This window comes from Anabrus simplex, chromosome 9 (assembly GCF_040414725.1).
Source record: "Anabrus simplex isolate iqAnaSimp1 chromosome 9, ASM4041472v1, whole genome shotgun sequence".
Classification (NCBI taxonomy): domain Eukaryota; kingdom Metazoa; phylum Arthropoda; class Insecta; order Orthoptera; family Tettigoniidae; genus Anabrus; species Anabrus simplex.
The window spans coordinates 87108003-87130045 of NC_090273.1; the positions used below are offsets into that span (position 1 = coordinate 87108003).

Below are 22043 nucleotides of genomic sequence, written 5' to 3' on the forward strand. Positions count from 1 at the left end.
TCACAAAATACTTACCTTGACTGAAACATTAATCATTCATATTAATATGTAGATTAAATTTGATTCTGTTCTTATTATTCATTGATGCTGTTTCAATTATCAGACATTAGTTTACTTGCTGAGGAGCATATAATCTCCGATTAAAACTTCTAATTGCTATGTATTTTATTGTGTTGTATATGGTTCTTAACATATTTTGAATACCGGTACTGCCTATGTTACCATAGCCTAATGCAGCAAGTTGTAAGTACCAGTATTCTTTCCAGTTATTTCATTACCTTTTCTTCGCACTTAATGGAGTATCTTTTTGACACTACTACTACTACTACTACTACTATGTGTTTAACGGCCTGAACCAATTGTAATAGATAGCCCAATGCCCTAATATATGCCTGAAGAGGGGTTCTGTTGTGTTTCAGCATATCGACTAGCAGGCATTCGATCTCACAAATATCAGTATAGGAGACACGGGCCTAACTTTGCTACACAAGTGATCTGTTGATAATTTTAACAACACACAGATCTTATGTTTCAGGTACAACATTTATTCTCAACAGAAAAATGGATCAGAAAATTGCACGCTTGACTTATGTGATGATCAGTTTTCGATCACTTAAAATGATCCATAAGAGTCTACATTTTTGCACAGATCGCTAAGGCTTCGTCACGTTCATCTTCAAGTTCTTTAGCGGATAGAGCTAGTTTCTCTTGAGCAAAGGCACTTACGTTCAAGTTCTATAGAAAGAGAGAAAATATATAAGTTGCTTCCAGAATTTAAATTATGCACCATTGACAATACTTGCGCACCAGGAATGATCCACTGGAATCAAACACAATTGTATTAGTGTGATGATACAAGCAAAATAAAATAGCAGTCAGCAGGATATTGTTCCACCCACCTGTGGTGCAGAATAAGTTAGCGGCTTCAACCACCAGTATCCACAAGCTACAAATTAACACAGCAGGAAAATAAAAAGAGAACTGTGACATTTGATTTAGAAGAGACAAATAACGGTCTGAATTTAGACTCATCAGACCTAATATAAACATATTGCAAATACCTTGGGACAATCATTACTCGAATTCGAACGGGAAAATAATCAGATTTATTAATAAAAAGAAGGACATATTAGCTTACTGCATATAAAGAATAATGTAAACATTGGAGAATGAAAGAGGAAATAACAGCAATAATGGAAAGAATTACACACTGGCACATATGCAAAATTGAGAACAGCTACATACAAGGAAACTATCCCACAATTTACTTGAATTATGTTTTTCATGATTAAGAGGTTCCGTAACCAACCATAATTGCCTCAGTGGGAGTTTTGCACCAAATTTAGTACCATCTACTTTTAAGATTGGTACACAGTAGATTTACTCTGGCAAGACTAATCTGTTTCTTTACTCTCAATAACGACCCATTATAAAAACACTCTTGTGATCTTACCAAATATATATCTTATTCACTCTCTTTTTCATTGTTATACAAGCAATCTTTCTGTTGCCAAGACGTAAAAGGAATGGGAGTATATAAATCTTATTATTCAAATGAAGAGAAAGGGCAATGGATTTAAAGTAGGTTGCCAAATCATGAACCGCAAAGTAAATTTTTAAACGTACAGGGGGTCTGATGTCATGGGTTGACATAACATACCATACGTACATAACAGAACCCAAAGGAAACAAGGTTAAAATACATTAAGGGAAAATTATGAATAATAGGAGATGCAAACAAATAAAACAAATCACAGTCGCACAAAACTGGAAATGACGTGATGGGAGAGGTCTTAGGAGCATGCGGACTGTAATGCGCCTTCATGGACTCAGTACACGTTATTCAGAACGATGCCAATTCCGTAATACATCGCAGAAATATATCTCGATATTACGGACTGCAGTACAGGGATTACAGGAAGGTGTTTTAAGTGTTCAACTGAAAAACAACTGAGGGCCCTATTCTCTTCGTTGCCTTTACTTGACAAATTAGAAATTGTTCGGAACAGTCCACCAAAGCTAACTTTTTGTTTGAAAACAAACAACATTTACTCTACATTTCAACAAACGCATTTGTGAATACAACGTGGCTGTGTGGCTATAAACAATTAAATACCTACAATATCATCGTTGCGCCTGCAACTCATTGGATGAATAGTCAGCGTTGAGGACTTCGGTTCATAGGGTCCCGGGTTCGATTTCCGGCATGATCGGGGTTTTTAATCTTATCTGATTAATCCTTCTGACTCGGGGAATGGGTATTTGTGTTTGTTCTTAATATTCAGACAGCACACTACACTAGCAACCACCACAGAAACATGCAATAGTGATTACATCCTTCCATATAAGGTTGGCATCAGGAAGGTCATCCGGCCGTAAAACGGGGCCAAATCCACATATATGTGTGACACAGTTCACACCCGCGACCCCACAGGTGTGAGAAGAGCGGTAGAAGAAGAAGAATCGTTTTGCCTGCAAACACCGCTATGGGATAGCTATGCACTGGAGTAATTCCGACCCGCAGCACACGTCGCATTTAGTATGATAATTCTTTCAGAATCTTCGCACAATACTGTGATTTAAATGACAAGTCCTTACCAGCCAAATTTCCAAACAGAAATATTTTCACATAGCATACGTAATATTTAAAAACAGATAAAAGATATATAGATTCTTACAATCATATTGTTTGTCTAAAGGAACTTCAGTTATGATATTTGGAAAGATAGGTGAATTGAGTTTTGTTTAAGTGAGCAGCATAAAATAGCAATGGAAATGGACATTGAAACTGTTAAAGAGAACAGGCAAATTACGTGCCATTTAATAACTGCTCTCTGCTTTCTAGGCTCCCAGGGACTTGTCCATGACGACAGTAGTCGTATCTTTCAACCGAAGTATGTTGATATTTTGACCATACTGGCGCGTTACGACAATCAAATTCGAACCCACTTGAAAATGTCAGTCTTTTTCGTGGTACTTCCTCGACATTGAAAATGATTCAATATTTTCTATTTCTGAGGTGTTGACTCCTTAAATAAATTCTGGAATATCAAGGTGCATTTTGTCGCCTTAATTTTTTTATGAAACTTCAGTGTCAATTGTCCTCACTTCTTACATATGTGATTAAGGACGGTAGTATAGGGGAACGATTTCTTCGATTCACGGATGTTCAGACAGATCAATCGGTTCCCTATATGCTGTTACAATACTGAATGACTTTAGTTGCGTATGTAATAAACTTGTAGCCCAAACCTAAGATGATGCCACTGTTATGGAAGGAGAGCATGTAGGGATTCAAACAAAGATTCTTAGCCAATATCATCAAGCTACATCTACACATTGTAATGCGCACAAATTCAATTTGGTACTATCTCAGTCGACTAGCAATTTTCTTTGCTTCCCCAGCAGCTTGAGGAAATTTCATCGCTAAGTCCACAAAAATAACTCAGGCTTTAGATTCCCACGTAAGAAAAGAGGTTTCCTTCTGTCGCGCCAACCAAATGTCAATATCAAAGCCGGTTGTTAGAAATCGTTCACGGTTACAAACCAGAATTTCATTGTCTTCTCATTTCAGTTATTATTGTCGATATATGCGATCAGTGGGATTCGGATACCCTACCTTCTACCTGTCGCCTTTTGCCTTTCCAAGGAATTTCAGTTCAATTTCCTGCTGGAAGTATTCTCAACAATGTTTCCGTTTTCTACTGCGCTGTATAAGGTACTACAGCGGTGGTGGTACTTTTTGTTTTAATAGGAGGTACAACTAGGTAATCATCCTCTCTGAACAAATTAAGTGGAAAAGAAAATAGTCAAAGACTACAGAAATTTGCTTCAGAAAAAATGAAGGATTTTAAAGCAAATTTACAAAGACCTAGTGACAATTTCGATCACATCTAGTCCAACTTAAAAGGTACGGTTCTGTTTCCTTGAATCATCCTAAACGACCTCGAATTTACATAGTTGCTGAAGAAGAGAGAAAATCTTTCTTATAGACGACTGTTTTATGAAATTATTGACGTCGTTTATATGAATATTTTCACCAGATCCTGTAATTTACAGAAAGTGCAATTTTTGAACCTTCTTGATAGCAAATGGTTTTTTGTAATATACGAAAAAATTGCAACAGACGTCATTGTTTTGCTTCAAGGAAAACTATGGACTGATGTTTGTTTTCATAGGCTTAAAAGGAAGTTGACTGTCTTGTATTCTGATCCAGATATGCAAAGGGAAAGTGTGTTTCGTCTGCGCTAGTTCATGAGGACATTTGAACTAACGACTGTTTTTCTAGAAACGTTCAATTTGAGTTAGTGCTGACTATCCCAACAACCTGTGAATCGGATAAACGCATTTTCTTGGTACTGATGAGAATTAAAACCATCTGCATAACTCCCACGGATAAGAAAGACTTTCATCTCTGCACGGTTCAACATTGAAAAATAACTCCCCCAGAAACTGCGGTCTAAAGCAGCATTCGAGAATGTTACTGACATTTTTTCAACGAAAAGCGGGAAAAATGATCTAGTCCACAAAAAGTAAGGTACGGTAAGCAATATTGTAATCAAGTAATTTCATAATCATTCAGTAACTGTTAAAAACTTAGAAAATTACTCTTAATTTTAAGGATCATCTATACACCGATACATAAGTGTTTTGTCTGAACATTGCTCAGAATTTAAAAAGAATGGTATTTATGTATCGGGCGTGCCCACAATAAAAAACGGAAATGCACTTTTTAAATGTTCGTTATCTCTGTCTGTTCAGCTGTCTGTAAGTATTTATGGACGAGCATCACGAGAAAATGGCTGAAGAAAATTGAATGAAAATCGGCATTACAATCTAGGCTATAAATAACTGTATTCACGCTTAGTAAATGTATAGTTTAGGGGAAGGCCTAAAATTTCATTCTCAAATATGTATGTTATTAGTGGTCCTATCGATAAATACTACATTCCGGTAATTAAAGTTATGTAGAATTAAATTTCCGATCGTTTATGTCATACATTTTTACCGTACAGAGATATTCATGAATTTTGATTTTTGTTGTGAAGTCCATATCAGCGCCGAACCACGAGAAAACGGGTGAAAAGAATTTAATGAAATTCGGTACCGTATATAAAAATCAGGTGATATTTCATTATAGCATAGGCTATAAATAATGTTATTTACGCTGGATGAAATGGTAGTATAGGGGAAAGATATTATTAAGTAAGTTTTAAATACTTACGTTATTGGTCCATTCGAAAAGTACTACATAACAAAAGTTATAGAGAATACAGTTTCCGATCATTTAGCTCTATACAGTTTTACCGCACCGACTATGTTAATGGAATTCATTAATTTAAACTTTTTTATTTATTCCATGTCAACGCTGAGCATTGTGTACATGGAAATATTGTTCAATCTTATTAACTGGTGATGGTTTTTATCATGATTTTCTTAAGATGAAAAGTGTGTGGTCATCGGTCCGTACAGTATCGACAAGGAATACTGGGAAGATGATTATAAAGCAGGATGGACTCCCTTTAAATTATATGCCCTAATATCACAAAGTCCGAAGAAAATTAAATGCGAAGACCTAATAAAACCAAATAAAGCTAATAAAACTTATCAACAATAAGATAACTAAGACCATTGTTGTGATGTGATTTGACTCTTCTATGGCTACTCATCTCCGATAGATGGGATTAATGCTGCGTCCCGAGAAAAACAACATGCCTTAATTTTGGCGGAAAGTAACTGGGGACTTAGATAACTTTGAGCATGATATATGATTGTCCCGACAACGACGGGTACTATAGCGAGTCATAAATTAATTCAATAACAGGATTTAGTTGGCAGCCTCCTGTAAGTAGAAAACCACACTACATCACTGGTTATGAGCATGTCTGGCCTGCATAATGTCTGACGTATACAAATGCATCTTGAGCACGGCTATGCATATCCACTTAACATGGATCTTATTCTGTCTGCAGCACTCTGAATGAATGAATGAATGAAGATTATCCTTGTGTTGCATTCAAGTATGACATTTTGAAACATACCACAGCGTAGTCAGAGTGTTAAAACTCACCGATGAAATGAAATGGAAAAGAAACAACATTGGAAGGTATATGAAAAAGTCAGACGGCATACTCTAATTAAGGAGTTAAGCAGAGAGCATATTGTATATACCTTCGACTACAATACTGATTACATCTGCACTTATACAGAAACTACCCCATCATCGAAGGGAACGACAGCTGATGTAATGTATAAAGCTAACTCCATAACGTTATCTTAAACAAGTAAAAGGAACAAAAAAAAAGATGAGGAAGTACTCCGTATTAAGAAGCAATCATTACAAGAGTTGCTCATTTAGGGGGCCAAGAATTTTGATCTTATTTCTGTTACAACTTTTAGACACAATGTTGTGAATCAGCCAAAATTCTGACTTTCATAACTAACTTAACCTCAGATTAGCACTGCGATTGAATGTTAATCCTGATTTCATGCAAAGTACGGTTTGCTGGCCTACGCATTTCTATATACTTATTGATTTGTTGCATGTGATGTATGTCTTGTATTTGCCTTTGTATATTTTTACGTTCTCATGCGAATGCCAGTCCTTCGGTCAACTTCGGTATTTCCAGGAAGCAGTGAGTGAGCCAGTTCGGGAACATTCCAGCAGACCTGAGTGCGTATGATGGCCATTCTTTGTATTGTGCCATTGGTCGGTTTTCTCTGTGGAATTTCTGGAAGGCGAAGCTAGAAGGTTCCTATTCTGGACGGTTCCCAAATATTGCTGAACTTCATCACTAGGATATAAAAACAAGCTCGTCGCGAACAGAAACTCAGTGTGTATTGTTGGATAAGGGGTGTGATTGTCGAGAGAGTGTTGCCTGGTGAATTGTTGAAGCAGTTGTTATTGTTTTTCCATTATGTGTGTCACAGTAGCTTTGGAGATTAGCTGAATTGGTGCTGTCCCATCAGAGACTGGACGAGGAGCTGTTGTTGTGCCAGAGTGCCGATGGTCGTGTTGGAATACTGAGTACGGAATAATGTGTGTATACTCCCTTGGAGTACTTATTGGTGTACTATGCGTGTACCGACGTAGAGTGAGCGATTGAAGCTTGACGATAGAAATTTTGTTTATGTCCCGCCAGATTCTGAGTATCACCGCTTACGCAGTGGAATACTGTGAGTACTGCCTTGGAGTACTGTGTGCGTACTACCGTGGACTGAGGACCGTCGTGTAGCAGCTGTCTTGAGTATAATTGAAAGAGTGTCAGTAGTTGTGAGGAGTCCTGATGGGTAGCACTGTTGAACTGTTCCTATTTAGCTATCAGTGTTCAGTAGTTCACAGTGTTTGACTTTGTGAATTACTGGACTTTATCTGGAGTCAAACCAAGAAGCAGTGACCGTGTGCTGTTGGAGTCAGCAGCCCCGGTTCGTATCTGTTCACCTATGGCTAGTGCGCGCGGTGACTGGACTTGCGAAGAAAAGTGACAGTTAGGCGAACCTATCAATAAGTATTACATCCGTCCATGTAATGTCTGAACATCCTCGGTGCACCTTCTAAAAAGCGTACGGGAAAACCAAACGAAGAGAACAATACACGGAAACGCCGGCCATGCCCTTCAAGCCGACTGAAAGCTCCCCATTGGTTGTGATTACTGTTTTAAGAGGAAGTACAACTAGGCAACCATCCTCTATATAACACTAATCAGAGACGAAAAGATGGAAGGGGACCGACACTTCGAAAAATGAAAGCATCGGCCAAAGTAAGGCAAGAGCCACGAACGGCATGAAAATGAAAGACTCCCTAGGCCTCCATACGTAATACCGTCTGGGTCGGAAAAGAATAAGAGTTAACCAAGAGTGGTCGGATAGGATAGATGAAAGTGAGGAGCCTTGCGCAAGTAAGTGGAAGCAATGCCAAAACTCAGCTAAGGGCCCCGTGGTCCCCAACCCACGCTCCAAAATTCAGAGTCCCAGGGGCCCTTTTAGTCGCCTCTTACGACAGGCAGGGGATACCGTGGGTGTTGTTCTACCGTCCCCACCCACAGGGGGATGAAAGCTATTCCCCTTCAGGAAGTGCCGAAGTAGGCTACAATAGGGCTGGCACGTAAGACTATAAACGAATATTTACCCAAATTTGTCTCCTTGAATTCTTACTTTATCTTATTGCGATCTTTCCTACTTTTTAAAACACCATTCAAATGTATTCATCTACTAATGCCATTTCACATCCTTTCTCCCCTAACTGCTTGGAACATACTCCTTAGTCGAACAGCTCGTTTCCTTTCTCCTCAGTCTTTCCAGCCCAAACTGCGCAACATTTTCGTGAACAGAGAAATGGATCGATCAAATAAAACACAACTTTGCACGAGTGCTTGACTGGCGGCAAATGAAGCAGGAAGTTCTATACCTGGCTAGAGAAAAGCAGGGAGTGCTCAATTTTCTCATCCCGGAAACTGGAGTTTAATAATAATAATAATCATAAAAATAAAAATAATATGAAAACCTACAACCTGTTTTCAGGACATTGACCGGGTCAGGATGGAATGAATGAAGCCCCATCTTGCGGCGAGGATAGGAATTGTGCCGGCTGCCGAGGCCTCTCGCACTCCTCTGGGGCAATGATTAATGACTGACAGATGAAATGAAATGATAATGGGGAGTTTTGCTGGAATGAAAGATGACAGGGAAAACCGGAGTACCCGAAGAAAAATACTCCCTCCTCCGCTTTGTCCAGCACAAATTTCACGTGGAGTGACCGGAATTGAAACCACGGAAGTACCTTGAGTACTTGGAGTGTTCTGCGGTGAGAGGCCGACGCGCTGCCGCCTGATCCAAGGAGGCTTCAATAACAATAAGAAAATCCGTGTGTCTCAAAAAAACTTACCTCAATAATTAAAAAACTATAAATGTACAAAAAAGTCATTAATGACGAGGAAAGAGGCTGGTCTACTTAAGTAGATTTCAAAGTGAAATGGCGAAATAGAAAGCGGTGCACGCATCCGCCATTTTGTGGTAGAATCGGAACCCAGCGTTTGCAGTAAAATTAGTATAACTCGCGACCGCGACGTGATAACGCTTACCATGAGATGTCATTCATTTTACTTAAGCGAATCCATCTATACTGTACCAATAATTATATCTGAGGTAACGATTTTCCTTGACTGTGTGATTGCCATGTGCCCATGTCTGCGGTGAGCGAGATGTTTTGGTCATGGCACCAGTGAAACCAGTCTAGTGTTGCAATAGCTTGGTTTTTCATAAACTTATTTCGAATGTGCTATTGACGGGTATTGATCCATTCTAAATATAGAACACAGCGGTTGCTAGGAAGAGGGGTAGACATTGACCTTTTCTACTTAAAAATTAGACTGCGTGGCAAGTTGTACCGACCTAGTCACAGTGGCCTTGAAATGGCCCAGGAAGAAGTGAAAATATTTACGGAAACGCATACATGTTTTATTTATTAAAAAAGATTGTGTATTGCATTGAACTCATATAAAATTAAGTGTTACTTTTATATTAATGAACGAAATGATGTAACTATAAATAGTGTGTGTTTTTGATACTCGTGTTATGGGGAGATATTCAGCATGGCATTTAAAACACCATCTCCAGAACCACACGTCATAGCTGAGCCATCATAAAATATTTGTCTTCTCGTGGCTTATTGTCTTTGCCTTACTGCGCTGCTCGCTGTTAAAATTTGGTCGGTCGTCTTGCAGCCAACTGTCCGCTTACCATACGCTTCGAACTGAAAGTATAGTTGATACAATGTCACGAGTTCCTCTGGTAAAGAAATCTTATAAAAACTTGTAGGAATGTTAGAGGAGTGATAGAAAATCTAGGGGCACCATGATTGGTCTTCTTAGGAATAATGGTATATTCACTCCATTCAGGGTGTGAGACCGTTACCATCTAAATTGTCACTTGAAATAATGAAACGTTCTGTAGAAGTGGATGGCTAAGTTATAGCAGTGTTGTATGTCGAGGATTTTGCCTGACAAGATACCGTATACCTTGAGTACTTGGAGTGTTCTGAGTCAAATATGCAGCTTCTCTTGTAACGTCACCCCGAGATGACAAAGAATGACGTTACGCTTAACAAACGCCATAGGGTAACGTACACAACAGGGATGGAAGGGCAAAACAATAATAACATACACTAACTCAGATACCGGTATATATAACTTACCAGGACATAAGTGGAAGCGAGAAACTACACTGAAAACCCGCCCCATTTAAAGTAGGTCTGAGATTTTCAAGAACTACTGAGCCAAGCATCAAAAACTAACAGTTTTCTTTCAAAAACAACGTATAATTAATTTAAATACATTTACATTAAATAACATTTGAAAACCTTTAAATTGTTTTCTAAAATAAGGAACATTTTAAAATATGAGCAAACAGAACCGTAATAACTTAATAAAATCTTTGGAAATTTAATAAATAAATGAATGAAATTAAAATAAATATAGTAATTTAAAATAAATCTTCTCCATTAACAAATAGAAATGGTGCAACGGCCTTACCTAACTTTGACTTAACAAGGTTTGACAATTCATTTATTTAATAAAAATCTAATGTGGAATGAAAGTTTGGGATGAATAACCGTGAGTGGCTTTTGACAATCCCTAGTGGAGGAATCACACAACCGAAATATGGCCGGAAGCATAGTTCCATAAATCATCACACGAAATTAAAACATACGAAAAACATTTAACACACGACCAGCCCAAAATTAGGAAAAAGTAGGAAATAAATCAGACACAAATAATGAAAACTTAAATCCCAAATAAAATCCAACGGATAGTAAATCAACAAAATTAATATTCATAGTCAGTGAAATAGAGAACAAGGAATGCCCAGTAACCCAAGGCGTCAACGTACACAGAGAGTCAAACACGATCTCACGTCAAGATCAAAACAATAATCACAACATTAGCGACGCCACGCAAGAATATGAAGAAATCCCAAGATAAGAACAACAATGACACCGTTACGTAATTGGGCAAGGCAGACATAAGATAATAGGTTTGTTCCAACAAGCAGTTTGCGTACGGTTTGGTATCGATTCATGAACTGATGTAAGCGCATGCTTGGGAACCGTCGCTAAACAGCAGTCTGTTGGAACGGTTCGTGAACGGTCAAAAAACTACAATGCGCAAGCGTTCACAATTACGCGGGATATTCCTGTTTGAGGATAAACAAACAGATGTTCTTGTTCATCTCTGCTAAACAACTTGTTAGGCCTACTCAATGGAAGGTAATCGGCAATAAAATGACTCAACTAATAAAATTATAGACTAATGGAGCTGTTTCTAAAATAATAATTACTTTATTACTCTACCACGAGTACTGGCAGCGTAAAAACCGATGATGTAGACGGTTCTATTCAGGGCATAACCACGTCACCTAAAAGAAAATACTGATCACATTTATTTCTTCTAAATTATTGCCAAGATGTGAACTATTGAATACTCTGCTAGTCCGGCCCCGCGGCGTAGGAGACAACGCGTCCGCCTGTCATCCGGCGGCCCCGGGTTCGATTCCCGGCCGAGTCAGAGTTTTTAAATTGTAATGACGCCTTTTGTGGCGTCCTTAATCTTCCTTTCCTCGCACATAACATTCCACACTACCGCCATTCCAACTACACGCAGGTTCGTACAATATGGTGCCAGTAGTGGCAAAAGATCCATATGGGTCGACGTCCCGAACAAATAGCATTAAAAAAATACTCAGAAACATATCCAAAATATTTCGCCTGTTATCACAAACAGTTTGCGTTCATTTAATAATAAGAGTAGTTTACTATGAAGACATATGTTGACAAATAAAATATACCTGTATGGAATAGTGTCCTTTTCTGTTTACGTAAGAGTCGGTATCATTTGCAGGCTTATCAATTTCAATATGACAGCCACCTATGGCACCAATGACACCTGGAAATCCACTTTCCCTGAAATGTTGCTCAATATTTACTTCCTCATCTTCTGTAGGCCAAGTGATCACTTTTGGAGATAAGTTGCTAATGAAGACAGTCAATCGTTTGACAATTCTATGTAGAGAGCTCAAAGAAATGTCAAACCGATCTGCAACATCCCGGAAACTTGTAGTCTGATACCCAATAAACCACAGGAAAATTTGAACCTTTATTGGAAAAGCAATACTTAACGATTATTAAAATTATTATTACTGTCATTATTATTATTATTATTATTATTATTATTATTATTATTATTATTATTATTATTATTATTATTATTACCGAGATCGAGAGCTGCAGTCGCTTAAGTGCGGCCAGTATCCAGTGTTCGGGAGATAGTGGGTTCGAACCCCAATGTCGGCAGCCCTAAAAATGGTTTTCTGTAGTTTCCCATTTTCACACCAGGCAAATGCTGGGGCTGTACCTTCATTAAGGCCACAGCCGCTTCCCTCCCACTCCTAGGCCTTTCCTATCCCATCGTCGCTATAACACCTATCTGTGTCGGTGCGACGTAAGGCAAATTGTAAAAATATATTATTATTATTATTATTATTATTATTATTATTATTATTGCAGCAGCTGCAGACAAACCTAACCCAGTGCAGAAAGTTTTCCATATTGGCCAGACTGATGTTTGTAAATATTTTCCATTATCTCCCTACTGACGCGAAAATGCTCCTTGAACGTTTTATTGTCATAGCGAGGTACTGTTTCTTCTATAGGCGGAGAGCGAGAGAGAGAAAGAGAATTTTGGTTACTAAATTATGAGTTACTCGTACATGTTGTGAAAATAAATATAATTTAAACATAATTGCAAACAAGTAAAAAAATTATAATAACTTGCCTAAATAATCTTCATTTTTCGCTTTTGGGATTTTGTAATATATCCTTAGATCATCTTCACTGGAGTCAGAGTTCATAAGATCATCATCAGATGTTATTTATTTATTTATTTATTTATTTATTTATTTATTTATTTATTTATTTATTTATTTATTTATTTATTAGTTACAGAATGTCCCAGTGAGCTAGTGGCTCAAAGAACCGCCTTCAAAATCATCATGCATCATTCTGGTTTTTATCTCGTGCCTCTTAATTTATTAGTGTGTAGTCAAATATGACTTTTTAACTGTATAACTTTTTAACTATTACTGTATAAAACAACGCCGTACTTCTATTTAATTGTACGTGTAACGTGTCGTCTGCTCGCGCCAGATGATACGGATCAGCTGTTCACGATTCACCAAGTGAAAGCTATGGACCACAATGCACAGCTCACACTTATTTTGGTGTACTGCGCATGTCTCTGACGAACAGTACTTGTTCTAGAGCACGAACTGCTTTGCCAGTCGACAAACTGGTTCAGGAACGGTCCATAGTCTGTTGGAACAACCGACTCCGAGTCCGCGTTTGAGTTTGAAGTTTGTTGGAACGCTCTTTCCGTACTGCGCATGCGTCTGCCAGTTTGCAAACTGTTCCCGTTCTTGTTGGAACAAACCTAATACAACAACGTGAAGTTAAGATAAGGACAGCGAACGTTAGAAACCCTCCAACAAGGACTGCCCATTCCCACGAACTAATATAGTAAAAAATGAACTACTTCATTATAATATTACGTTATAAGAATATAATCTAGAAATAAACCGACTTAGTATGAAGTAATACGTAGACACACAATTTAAAAATTATTTACGTATGGGAAAGTAATATTTTTATAATTGACATGAAATTTTAAGAATAAATAAGAACTTATCAAAAGTGAACTAATGAATAATAGTGATAATCAAACCATATAAACATTAGGAAACTTAGAGATAAATTACCAAAACGAATTTAACTTTTATGAAAAGTAACATAATAATAATAATATATTAAGTAAGAAGGGAAAAGATGACAAATGGTGATTACGCAGCGCATAGAACAATACACGGTAATAACGGAGTCGAAACAAGCGTAATTAGTATGAAAAACTAAAACGGAATGACAAAATGAATACAAACACGAACAGGAGGCAAGGATACCATAACAAGCCAAAAGATAATTTAAATAGTAATAACACACGCACCAACGAAATAATATAAAGAAACACACCAAACTAGCAGAATAAATATAAATCAGAGTGGGAAAATGGCGTGTGGCCTCCGAAGAGACCTGGTGCAGTTCTTTCAATCTGACGCCGTATAGGCAAACTGCCCGTCAATGAGGATGGGGCCCTACCTATGATGAATTCTAATGCTGAAGACACACCCAGCCCCGAGCCATTAGAATTAACCATTAAGGTTAAAATCCCCGCCTCGACCGGGAATGTAACCCGGGACCCTCTGGACCAAAGGTCAGCACGCTAACCATTTAGCCATGGAGCCGGACAGTGAGAAAATGAAATTTGGAAAAGCACAAGCGAGTTTAAATTTACCGGGCAAACAATAGGCATAACATTTACATGACAACAACATGTCGTCCAAACGACGTACAGAAAAGAGAATACTAATGCAGAAAATCTCACCACAAGGAGCACACAAAAAACTTAACGACAACTCAAAGTAATATTACATGATCCAAAGGAAATTTTTAAGATGATGCACTTACATGAATAGCGAGATACGTCATAGCAACTTACCGATACCAACCTATGCACTGGTAACACCCAAAAAGGAACGTTTAAACTAATTTAAAACCTCACATACTAAGTTACTTATTAGCATAAAAACAAAATAAATAAATAAATCCCTAAACGGGATATTATACAACATTCCATCCAACTTCAGCCGGGTAGTCTTTCATTTTAGCAGAGTAAAGTGGAGACATGGCCTCTAGCTTCTGTCCTCGTTCAGTCTCAACGGCAGACAGCATCCTTGCCAAGTAGCCCACGCGAGCGGTAGTGTGGCGATAGTTGTGCGCTGTGTTGATAGGAGTTAGTTATACTATTCACGGATAGATGTCGTCAGAGTTCGCTTTGCCGTCTCATACACAACACATACAGGCAATACGGAGAAATGTTTCAGAATAACTCGATGACGATATGCCACAATAATCTCATTTGAAATGAGCAGAATAAAACGTTCACAATGTCCCATACACCTTAGCATTTAAGGTTAGCCGTGCCATACGGACACGTAATTTAATTATACGGCTTTTCGAATAGAGTCAGATCCCGCATGATATATATTGCTACTGTAATAACGTGAAATTCTCGTTATACTTTTGTAGACTGAGAGGATGAAATCCACTGTCAGGAAACTTAGTTGCATCTACGGGTAATACTCCCATTGAGAGAAATCCGTTTTCTTTTTTTCATTGAGTCTTTCCAGATTTTCTTTAACGGTTCAGCGAAGTTGCTCTTCGACAATCACCCTGTGTCATGACGATTTATTAGTTTCTTGGCAAAATTAACCAACTGTTTTGCGAAGAAATTTTACAGACGAAGATAGCAGTATGATAGGGCATTTCATCTTGACTGTCTTAGTTTCTGAATATGTGGAACGAGTGGGGCAACCATTCAACATACTGAGACACTGCAATGTCATCCATACAGCAGGGATATCCCGTCCTTACCCTGACCATGATGTAGGTTACAAGGTCATTGTCTTCTGATTTGGGGAGTGCTGCAGTCAATCTGCCATTTTTGATGTGGTATATGCTGTACTTGGTTGTTCTTTGCATGATACCCATCTTGCTTAAACGCCAACAACTTTGTGTACAATTCATGGAGGAAAGCAATAGCCTTCTGCAGATACACTTGGCAGAACAGTTGTGGGTTCCCCACCAGATCATCCAGAAACTCTCACAAGATGTTTTCCATTTTCTCCAATAGCTTTCATGTGTTGGGGTCAGAACAAAAGCCAGTCTCGTCTCAATTATAAACAAAACATGCTTCTTCAAGTGTTCAATTGTATTTTTCTACAGGATTACGAAGTTCATTATAAACTTCATAGAGTATTTCTGGTTTTCTCGATTCCTTTCTTAATTCCTGCAATTATTTTTGAATGCAAGAGATCTATAGTGGTGGATGAAAGAATAGTACCAATCATTGACGAGAATTCCATTTTGAAAAGGAGTACATAAATTATTTACCGTCACATATTCTGCTACAGTATTTCAATGTCATCCATACAGCAGGGATATCCCGTCCTTACCCTGACCATGATGTAGGTTACAAAGTCATTGTCTTCTGATTTGAGGAGTGCTGCAGTCAATCTGCCCCATTGCTATCCAGTGAATCCTTTCTCCCCTTCCTTCCGTGAAAAAATGTCACTTTTAGAAATACCATAATTTTCCTTACCCTGCTGAAAAGCGAGCCTCATTCAGGACATTCTTTATATTATACTCTATGTACGTAGGTGGTGGCCTTTTCTTAACATAATTTCTTAACATAATTTCTTAAATATCAAATTAGCGCCAGAATGAACCTAAATTGTACACGAATTTCTATGTAAATGAATATAAATAACTGAAACTAAAATAATTGGGGCTAATCAGTGATTTTAACCGTACAATTTTCCAAATTTATATTTACAACTACCCACCAGTGATTTTGATGCGGTAAAAGTAAATGACAACCTAAATAATAATTCAGTAAAAATATTTTTCACAATCTACTAATATTACTTAACACATGGGTGAAGGGCCCCGATAAATCTCGGTTTTATTCATGTCATCGGTTTTGGCCTCCTTGTGACATCTCATGACCATATATTGTACTATTTCGGACTTGCACATTGAGTAGTATAAATCGTACTTTTCTTTTATCCACGGCCTTATTTTATTCTTTGATTTAGTTCTGAAACGTCGACTTTCTTTCTGCCGGTTCAGTCAACGATAAGATGGAGCGTTCGCGTAATACTGTGTTAACTGACAATTATATTTTAGAAGAATTGTATGCTGATGATCGTTCAAATTGATATAGTGAGGATGAATTACTGGAAACTGAATGTGAGAGTGATAATGGAAGTGATATTCAAGTCCCTACACGCTGTAAATTACATAGTGTGCTCATTTATTCAAGTGACTCTGATGACGACAACGATGTAAACATTGATGATGTGTTATGAATTGACGCTAAAGATGGTTTTATAAAGACAGATCCACCGAGATATTTAGAACAGTTAAAGATAAAATCTTGACTAGGTTTATTTTTATGTACATTTTTATAATCATATGCACTCTAGTATGCTCAGTACAAAAATTTCCGGTCCACAGGGTATGTGACAAGCTCAAGTCTGTCTGTCTGAGAAAGTTTTCATTCCCCGGCCATAGGGCGGGGCGGGCCCCCTAGAGAGTTACTCACTCTCTCTCGGGCCGGGAGATGTGTAGAGATATGTGTAGAGTGTGATGAAGGAGAAAGATGGGAAAACGAAAGAGTGTGGAATGAAAACGGATGGGGCCTTGTGGCTACGTAGATGGGATTAAAGGGATGATGTGTGCTAGGGGTGTAGGTTAGAAGAAAGTTCCAAGGTGCAGATGCAACGTGAGGAGATGAAGGGTAGTTGTGATATTAGAGAGGGAACTGGCGAGAAAGCAAAGGAGGTCTAATGTCAGAAGGGTTAGGAGGAAGATGCTAGTTTGGGGAGGGGGTAGACGAACGGGTTGAGGGGGTGGAACAGGTGGAGGGGTTGGCCGGGGGCGACGGTAGGAATTGTTGCGTTGGGAGCGAACAGTTGGGGGTGGAGAACGAGAAGGCTCCACTCTGTAGTGATGACTGTAGAGACGGGCGCCGGTGCTAATCAGGTGTTGGGCATCATCTTCAGGAGGAAGGTGTAGCGCACCATATATATAGGTCCGTTGGCGTTGTGAATTCGAAACGCGCGACGGGCGGGGACATCTGCTGCTTAGAGTTCCCGTATTATGTCCCTTTCGGAGATGGCAAGTTCGATGCCACGGTGAACACAGCTAGACATGGCATGGCATGATTGTGGAGGCTGCTGGGGCGATGAAGGTGTGGCGGCGACTGCTACGGTGTCTTCTTGTGAATATGGTGATGGCGATGGTAGTGCTGCAACGGTCGAATCCAAGGAGGTGGCAGGGAGTTGCGGGGGACTAAGTTGTGCGGAAGTCGAGGAAATTATGAGGGATGATGACATGATGGACGAAGGGTGGCAAGTTGTGGTAGTAGTGGCGGGAATACGGGATGAGGTATAGGCGGACGTGCTAATGGTCGTGGTGGTAGTAGTTGTGGGGTAAGTGGAGAGGGAAGGCGATGGCGGCTGCGGCGGTGTCCGGAGTTGAGATTCGTTGACGGTTGGAAGAGAAGATTGGTGTGCGAAGAGCTGATCGAGGATGTACGAAGGAGTATGCACCACTTCGTAGAATCTGTGGTTAAGAGACAAGCCGGCGGCTTGGAGGCTTAGCATTTCGTCCTCGCTGCGTTGATGGTAAGGAAGTGGAGCCATCCAAATGCCTGAAAACATCATGTACTGGGACGCCCGCTGTGCGAAGATAGGTGAGAATGTCTTCTTCAGAAAGGGCGCGATCCACATCGGGAATAAGGCAGGTGCACATTGTAGTTTGAGAGGCCGGCTTCCAACTTGGTGCCAGCCGATATGGTGAATTGGCTCGGCGAGGTGCGGAGTTATAGTTGTAGCGTCACCCCCGCCGATCAAAAATAGGGGATATTGTGGAAGTTAAGTCCTCTTATATAGAGATGTCGACGAAAGATGAGCGTTATTCTTCCTCCTCAAGCTCAAGCATCCGGTCAGAACTGTGTTAATATAATGTTAATTCTTACCATGAAAATCCTTTATTGTCCTGCTCCTTCAAATTCAGCTTTCAGTTATTCTGTTATCCTGCAACCTAGCAGGTTTGTTAAACATTTTCAGAATATTTTCCAAGTCAATTTTCTTAATGCTCATTGACTGGAAGTTATGGAGGGAAAGTTAAAGAATAAATTTATCCATGCTTTCCAACACACGTTAATATATTTTTAAAAAATTGTCACTTTGTTTACATTTACTCCGAATTTACAACCACCCCACCTGACCCTACCAACTCTTCCGAAGCAAAAAAAAAGGAAATAAATGAGATTTTGTATTTCAGTAAAGTCTTACCTTCACTATGTTCCATTGCTTGTTTTTGATTGTAACTGGAAATGAAAAGACAATATCCTTCGGCATTCCATATGAACCATCTGAAATCACGCCTAGCGAAATATACTCTCCAGGCTTCGTGCCATACCAAATGTCATGCATTTGATCAGATGCAGCTTTTGCAGCCGACATCGCCGATGATAACTTGCGTGCAGCAATAACTTCCGCTCCGCGCTTTTGAACTTTCTGAAAATCACAATAGAGTTTCAAATGTTTACCAAGATTCTCCCATAGAATGCGTTCATATATTTAGTTCAATATCACTTCAGTCACTACTGAACTGCATTCAGGGCTGTCGCCCAAGTGGCAGATTCCCTATCTGTTGCTTTCCTAGACTTTTCTTAAATGACTGCAAAGATACTGGAAATGTATTGAACTTTTCCCTTAGTAAGTTATTCCAATCACTAATTCCCCTTCCTATAAACGAATATTTCCCCAATTTGTCCTCTTGAATTCCAACTTTATCTTCATATTGTGATCTTTCCTACTTTTAAAGACACCAGTCAAACGTATTCGTCTACTAATATCATTCCACGCCATCTCTCTACTGACAGCTCGGAACATACCACTTAGTCGAGTAGCTCGTCTCCTTTCTCCCAAGTTTTCGCAGTCCAAACATTGTAACATTTTTGTAACGCTACTCCTTTGTCGGAAATCACTGAAAACAAATCGAGCTGCTTTTCTTTGGATTTTTCCAGTTCTTAAATCAAGTAATCCTAGTGAGGGTCCCATGCACTGGAACCACACTCTAGTTGGGGTATTACCAGAGACTTATATGCCCTCTCCTTTACATCCTTACTACAACCCCTAAACATCCTTATAACCACGTGCAGAGATCTGTACCCTTTATTTACAATCATATTTATGTGATTACCCCAATGAAGATCTTTCATTATATTAAGACCAAGGTACTTATAACCCCGTTTATCATCATACCATTGCCTACTGTACATCTTACAACATTATCGAGGTCATTTTGCAGTTGCTCACAATCTTGTAACTTATGTATTACTCTATACAGAATAACAACATCTTCAAAAAGCTTATCTCTGATTCCACATCTTTACACATATCATTCATATACAGAATGTACCAAAAAAATTAGGAATGGATTCCTCACCTAGAGAGAAGAAAGAAAGGTTATGACAACATGGGTCCTGAAACGTATACTTACAGATTTTTTCCAATTTTCGTACATTTACACCGTACATCTGTAACGGCAGCTGAAACACTTTGAACACGTATCCGAGGAAATGTTCAAACCTTCAGCTGGGCCGATGACCTTCGATGTTAGGCCCCTTTAAACAACAAGCATCATTAAGCAAATCTTCAGCTTGAATACAAGCCTCCGCTTGTCGTCGCATGGAGTTACGCATGCGATCAAAAAAGCCTGGTGTAGTGCGTACTGCCTGCGAGGTTGTCACAATGCATTCGCATAAAGTTGCTTTATCAGGAACAGGGGGCGCATACACGAGAGACTTAACGTGTCCCCACAGGTAAAAGCTCACGGGGTTCAAGTCAGGAGAGCGTGGTGGGCAAGCAATCGGTCCTCCTCTACCCATCCAGCGCTAGGAAAATGGGTATTCATGTACCTGCTGGCAGCAGACTGAAATGTACGGGAGCACCACCATGCATGAAAAACATTTGTCGTCGGGATGCAAGTGGCATGTCTTCCAAGCAATCAGGCAATGCAGTACGCAAGAAATTCGCGTAGTTCTGTCCAGTAAGCCTATTCGGAAGAACATAGGGTCTCAACAAGGAATCACCAACAATGCCCCCTGTGGGTGGGAGCGGTAAAATAACACCCACGGTATTCCCTGCCTGTCGTAAGAGGCGACTAAATGGGGCCCCAGGGGCTCTGAACTGTGGAGCGTGGGTTGGCGACCACGGGGCCCTTAGCCAAGACCTGGCATTGCTTCCACTTACTTGTGCCAGGCTCCTCACTTTCACCTATACTATCCGACCTTCCTTGGTCAACTCTTGTTCTTTTCCGACCCCGACGCTATTAGGTTTGTGAGGGCTAGGGAGTCTTTCATTTTCATGCTCTTCGTGGCCCTTGCCTTCCTTTGGCCGATACCTTGTGACGGATCCCTTCCATGTTTTCCCTCTGATTAGTGTTATAGAGAGGATGGTTGCCTAGTTGTACTTTCAATAGCAGATGCCTTACACCTATTCTTAATGTGACAGGCAGTATAGAGTGCCTCGCCCCAAGAAGTCAAAGGCATAGGCCTGCCTACATTCAATAACATGCACCGAACTAAAGTCAGAAGCTGTTGATTCAGCCTCTCTGCCACTCCCATTTGCTGGTGTTCCCCTGGTAAAGACAGCCTGTGAACAATACCATTATCAATAAAGAACTGTTTCAAGTCATTATTACAATATTCTCCTCCCCCATCTGTTTGAACACTTTTCAGTTTTTATCTTGAATATTCTCAGCTCTTTTCTTGAATGTAATAATTTTTTCACAAGCCTCATTTTTGTGCTGTATCTGGAATAGTCATCTGTCAAGGTTAGGAAATATTTCCCCGCTCCCACGGTTTCAGGCTTTACACAACAAACATCAGAGTAAACAAGATCTAAGGTAGCTGGTGATTTCACTAGTCTATCTGGGAAAGGAGCCCTTTTAGCTTTGCCTTTCATTCAAACTTCACACTTCTCACTACCTTTTTACTTGCTAATCAAATCACTGTCAGGCAAATTTTCAGCATGCCCAAAGCGGGCATGCCATATTTCTCTTGTTACCATCTTGCAAGCAACTGCACACACAGATTCCTGTTCACCATTACTATCTTGACAGTCAGATTTCTCTAGTTCATACCAATCACATTTGATGATATACATGTCATCTTCTTCTCTTGCATAGGCACTGAACAATTCTTCATCTCCATTCCCTTTGTCAGCTTTCCATTGTCTATCTCAAAACGCACATTAGTTTTTCTCGAGTTGCCTCATCGACAAAATATTATCAGATGCATCTGGAA

The 22043-nt window shown here is 39.4% G+C and overlaps 1 protein-coding gene across 2 annotated transcripts in view; it reads right to left on the bottom strand.

The window, feature by feature from the left end:
- Positions 1-537: 537 nt before the first annotated feature.
- LOC136881323 (malate dehydrogenase, cytoplasmic) overlaps positions 538-22043 on the bottom strand; it is a 134027-nt gene continuing 112521 nt past the window's right edge. For both annotated transcript variants that reach the window (XM_068229301.1, XM_068229300.1), the window contains exons 4-5: positions 19024-19248; positions 538-735 (exon numbers count right to left, since the gene is read on the bottom strand). In XM_068229301.1, coding sequence (XP_068085402.1) covers positions 634-735; positions 19024-19248 — 327 coding nt within the window. In that variant the 3' untranslated portion in view covers positions 538-633. The remainder of the gene's footprint in view (positions 736-19023; positions 19249-22043) is intronic.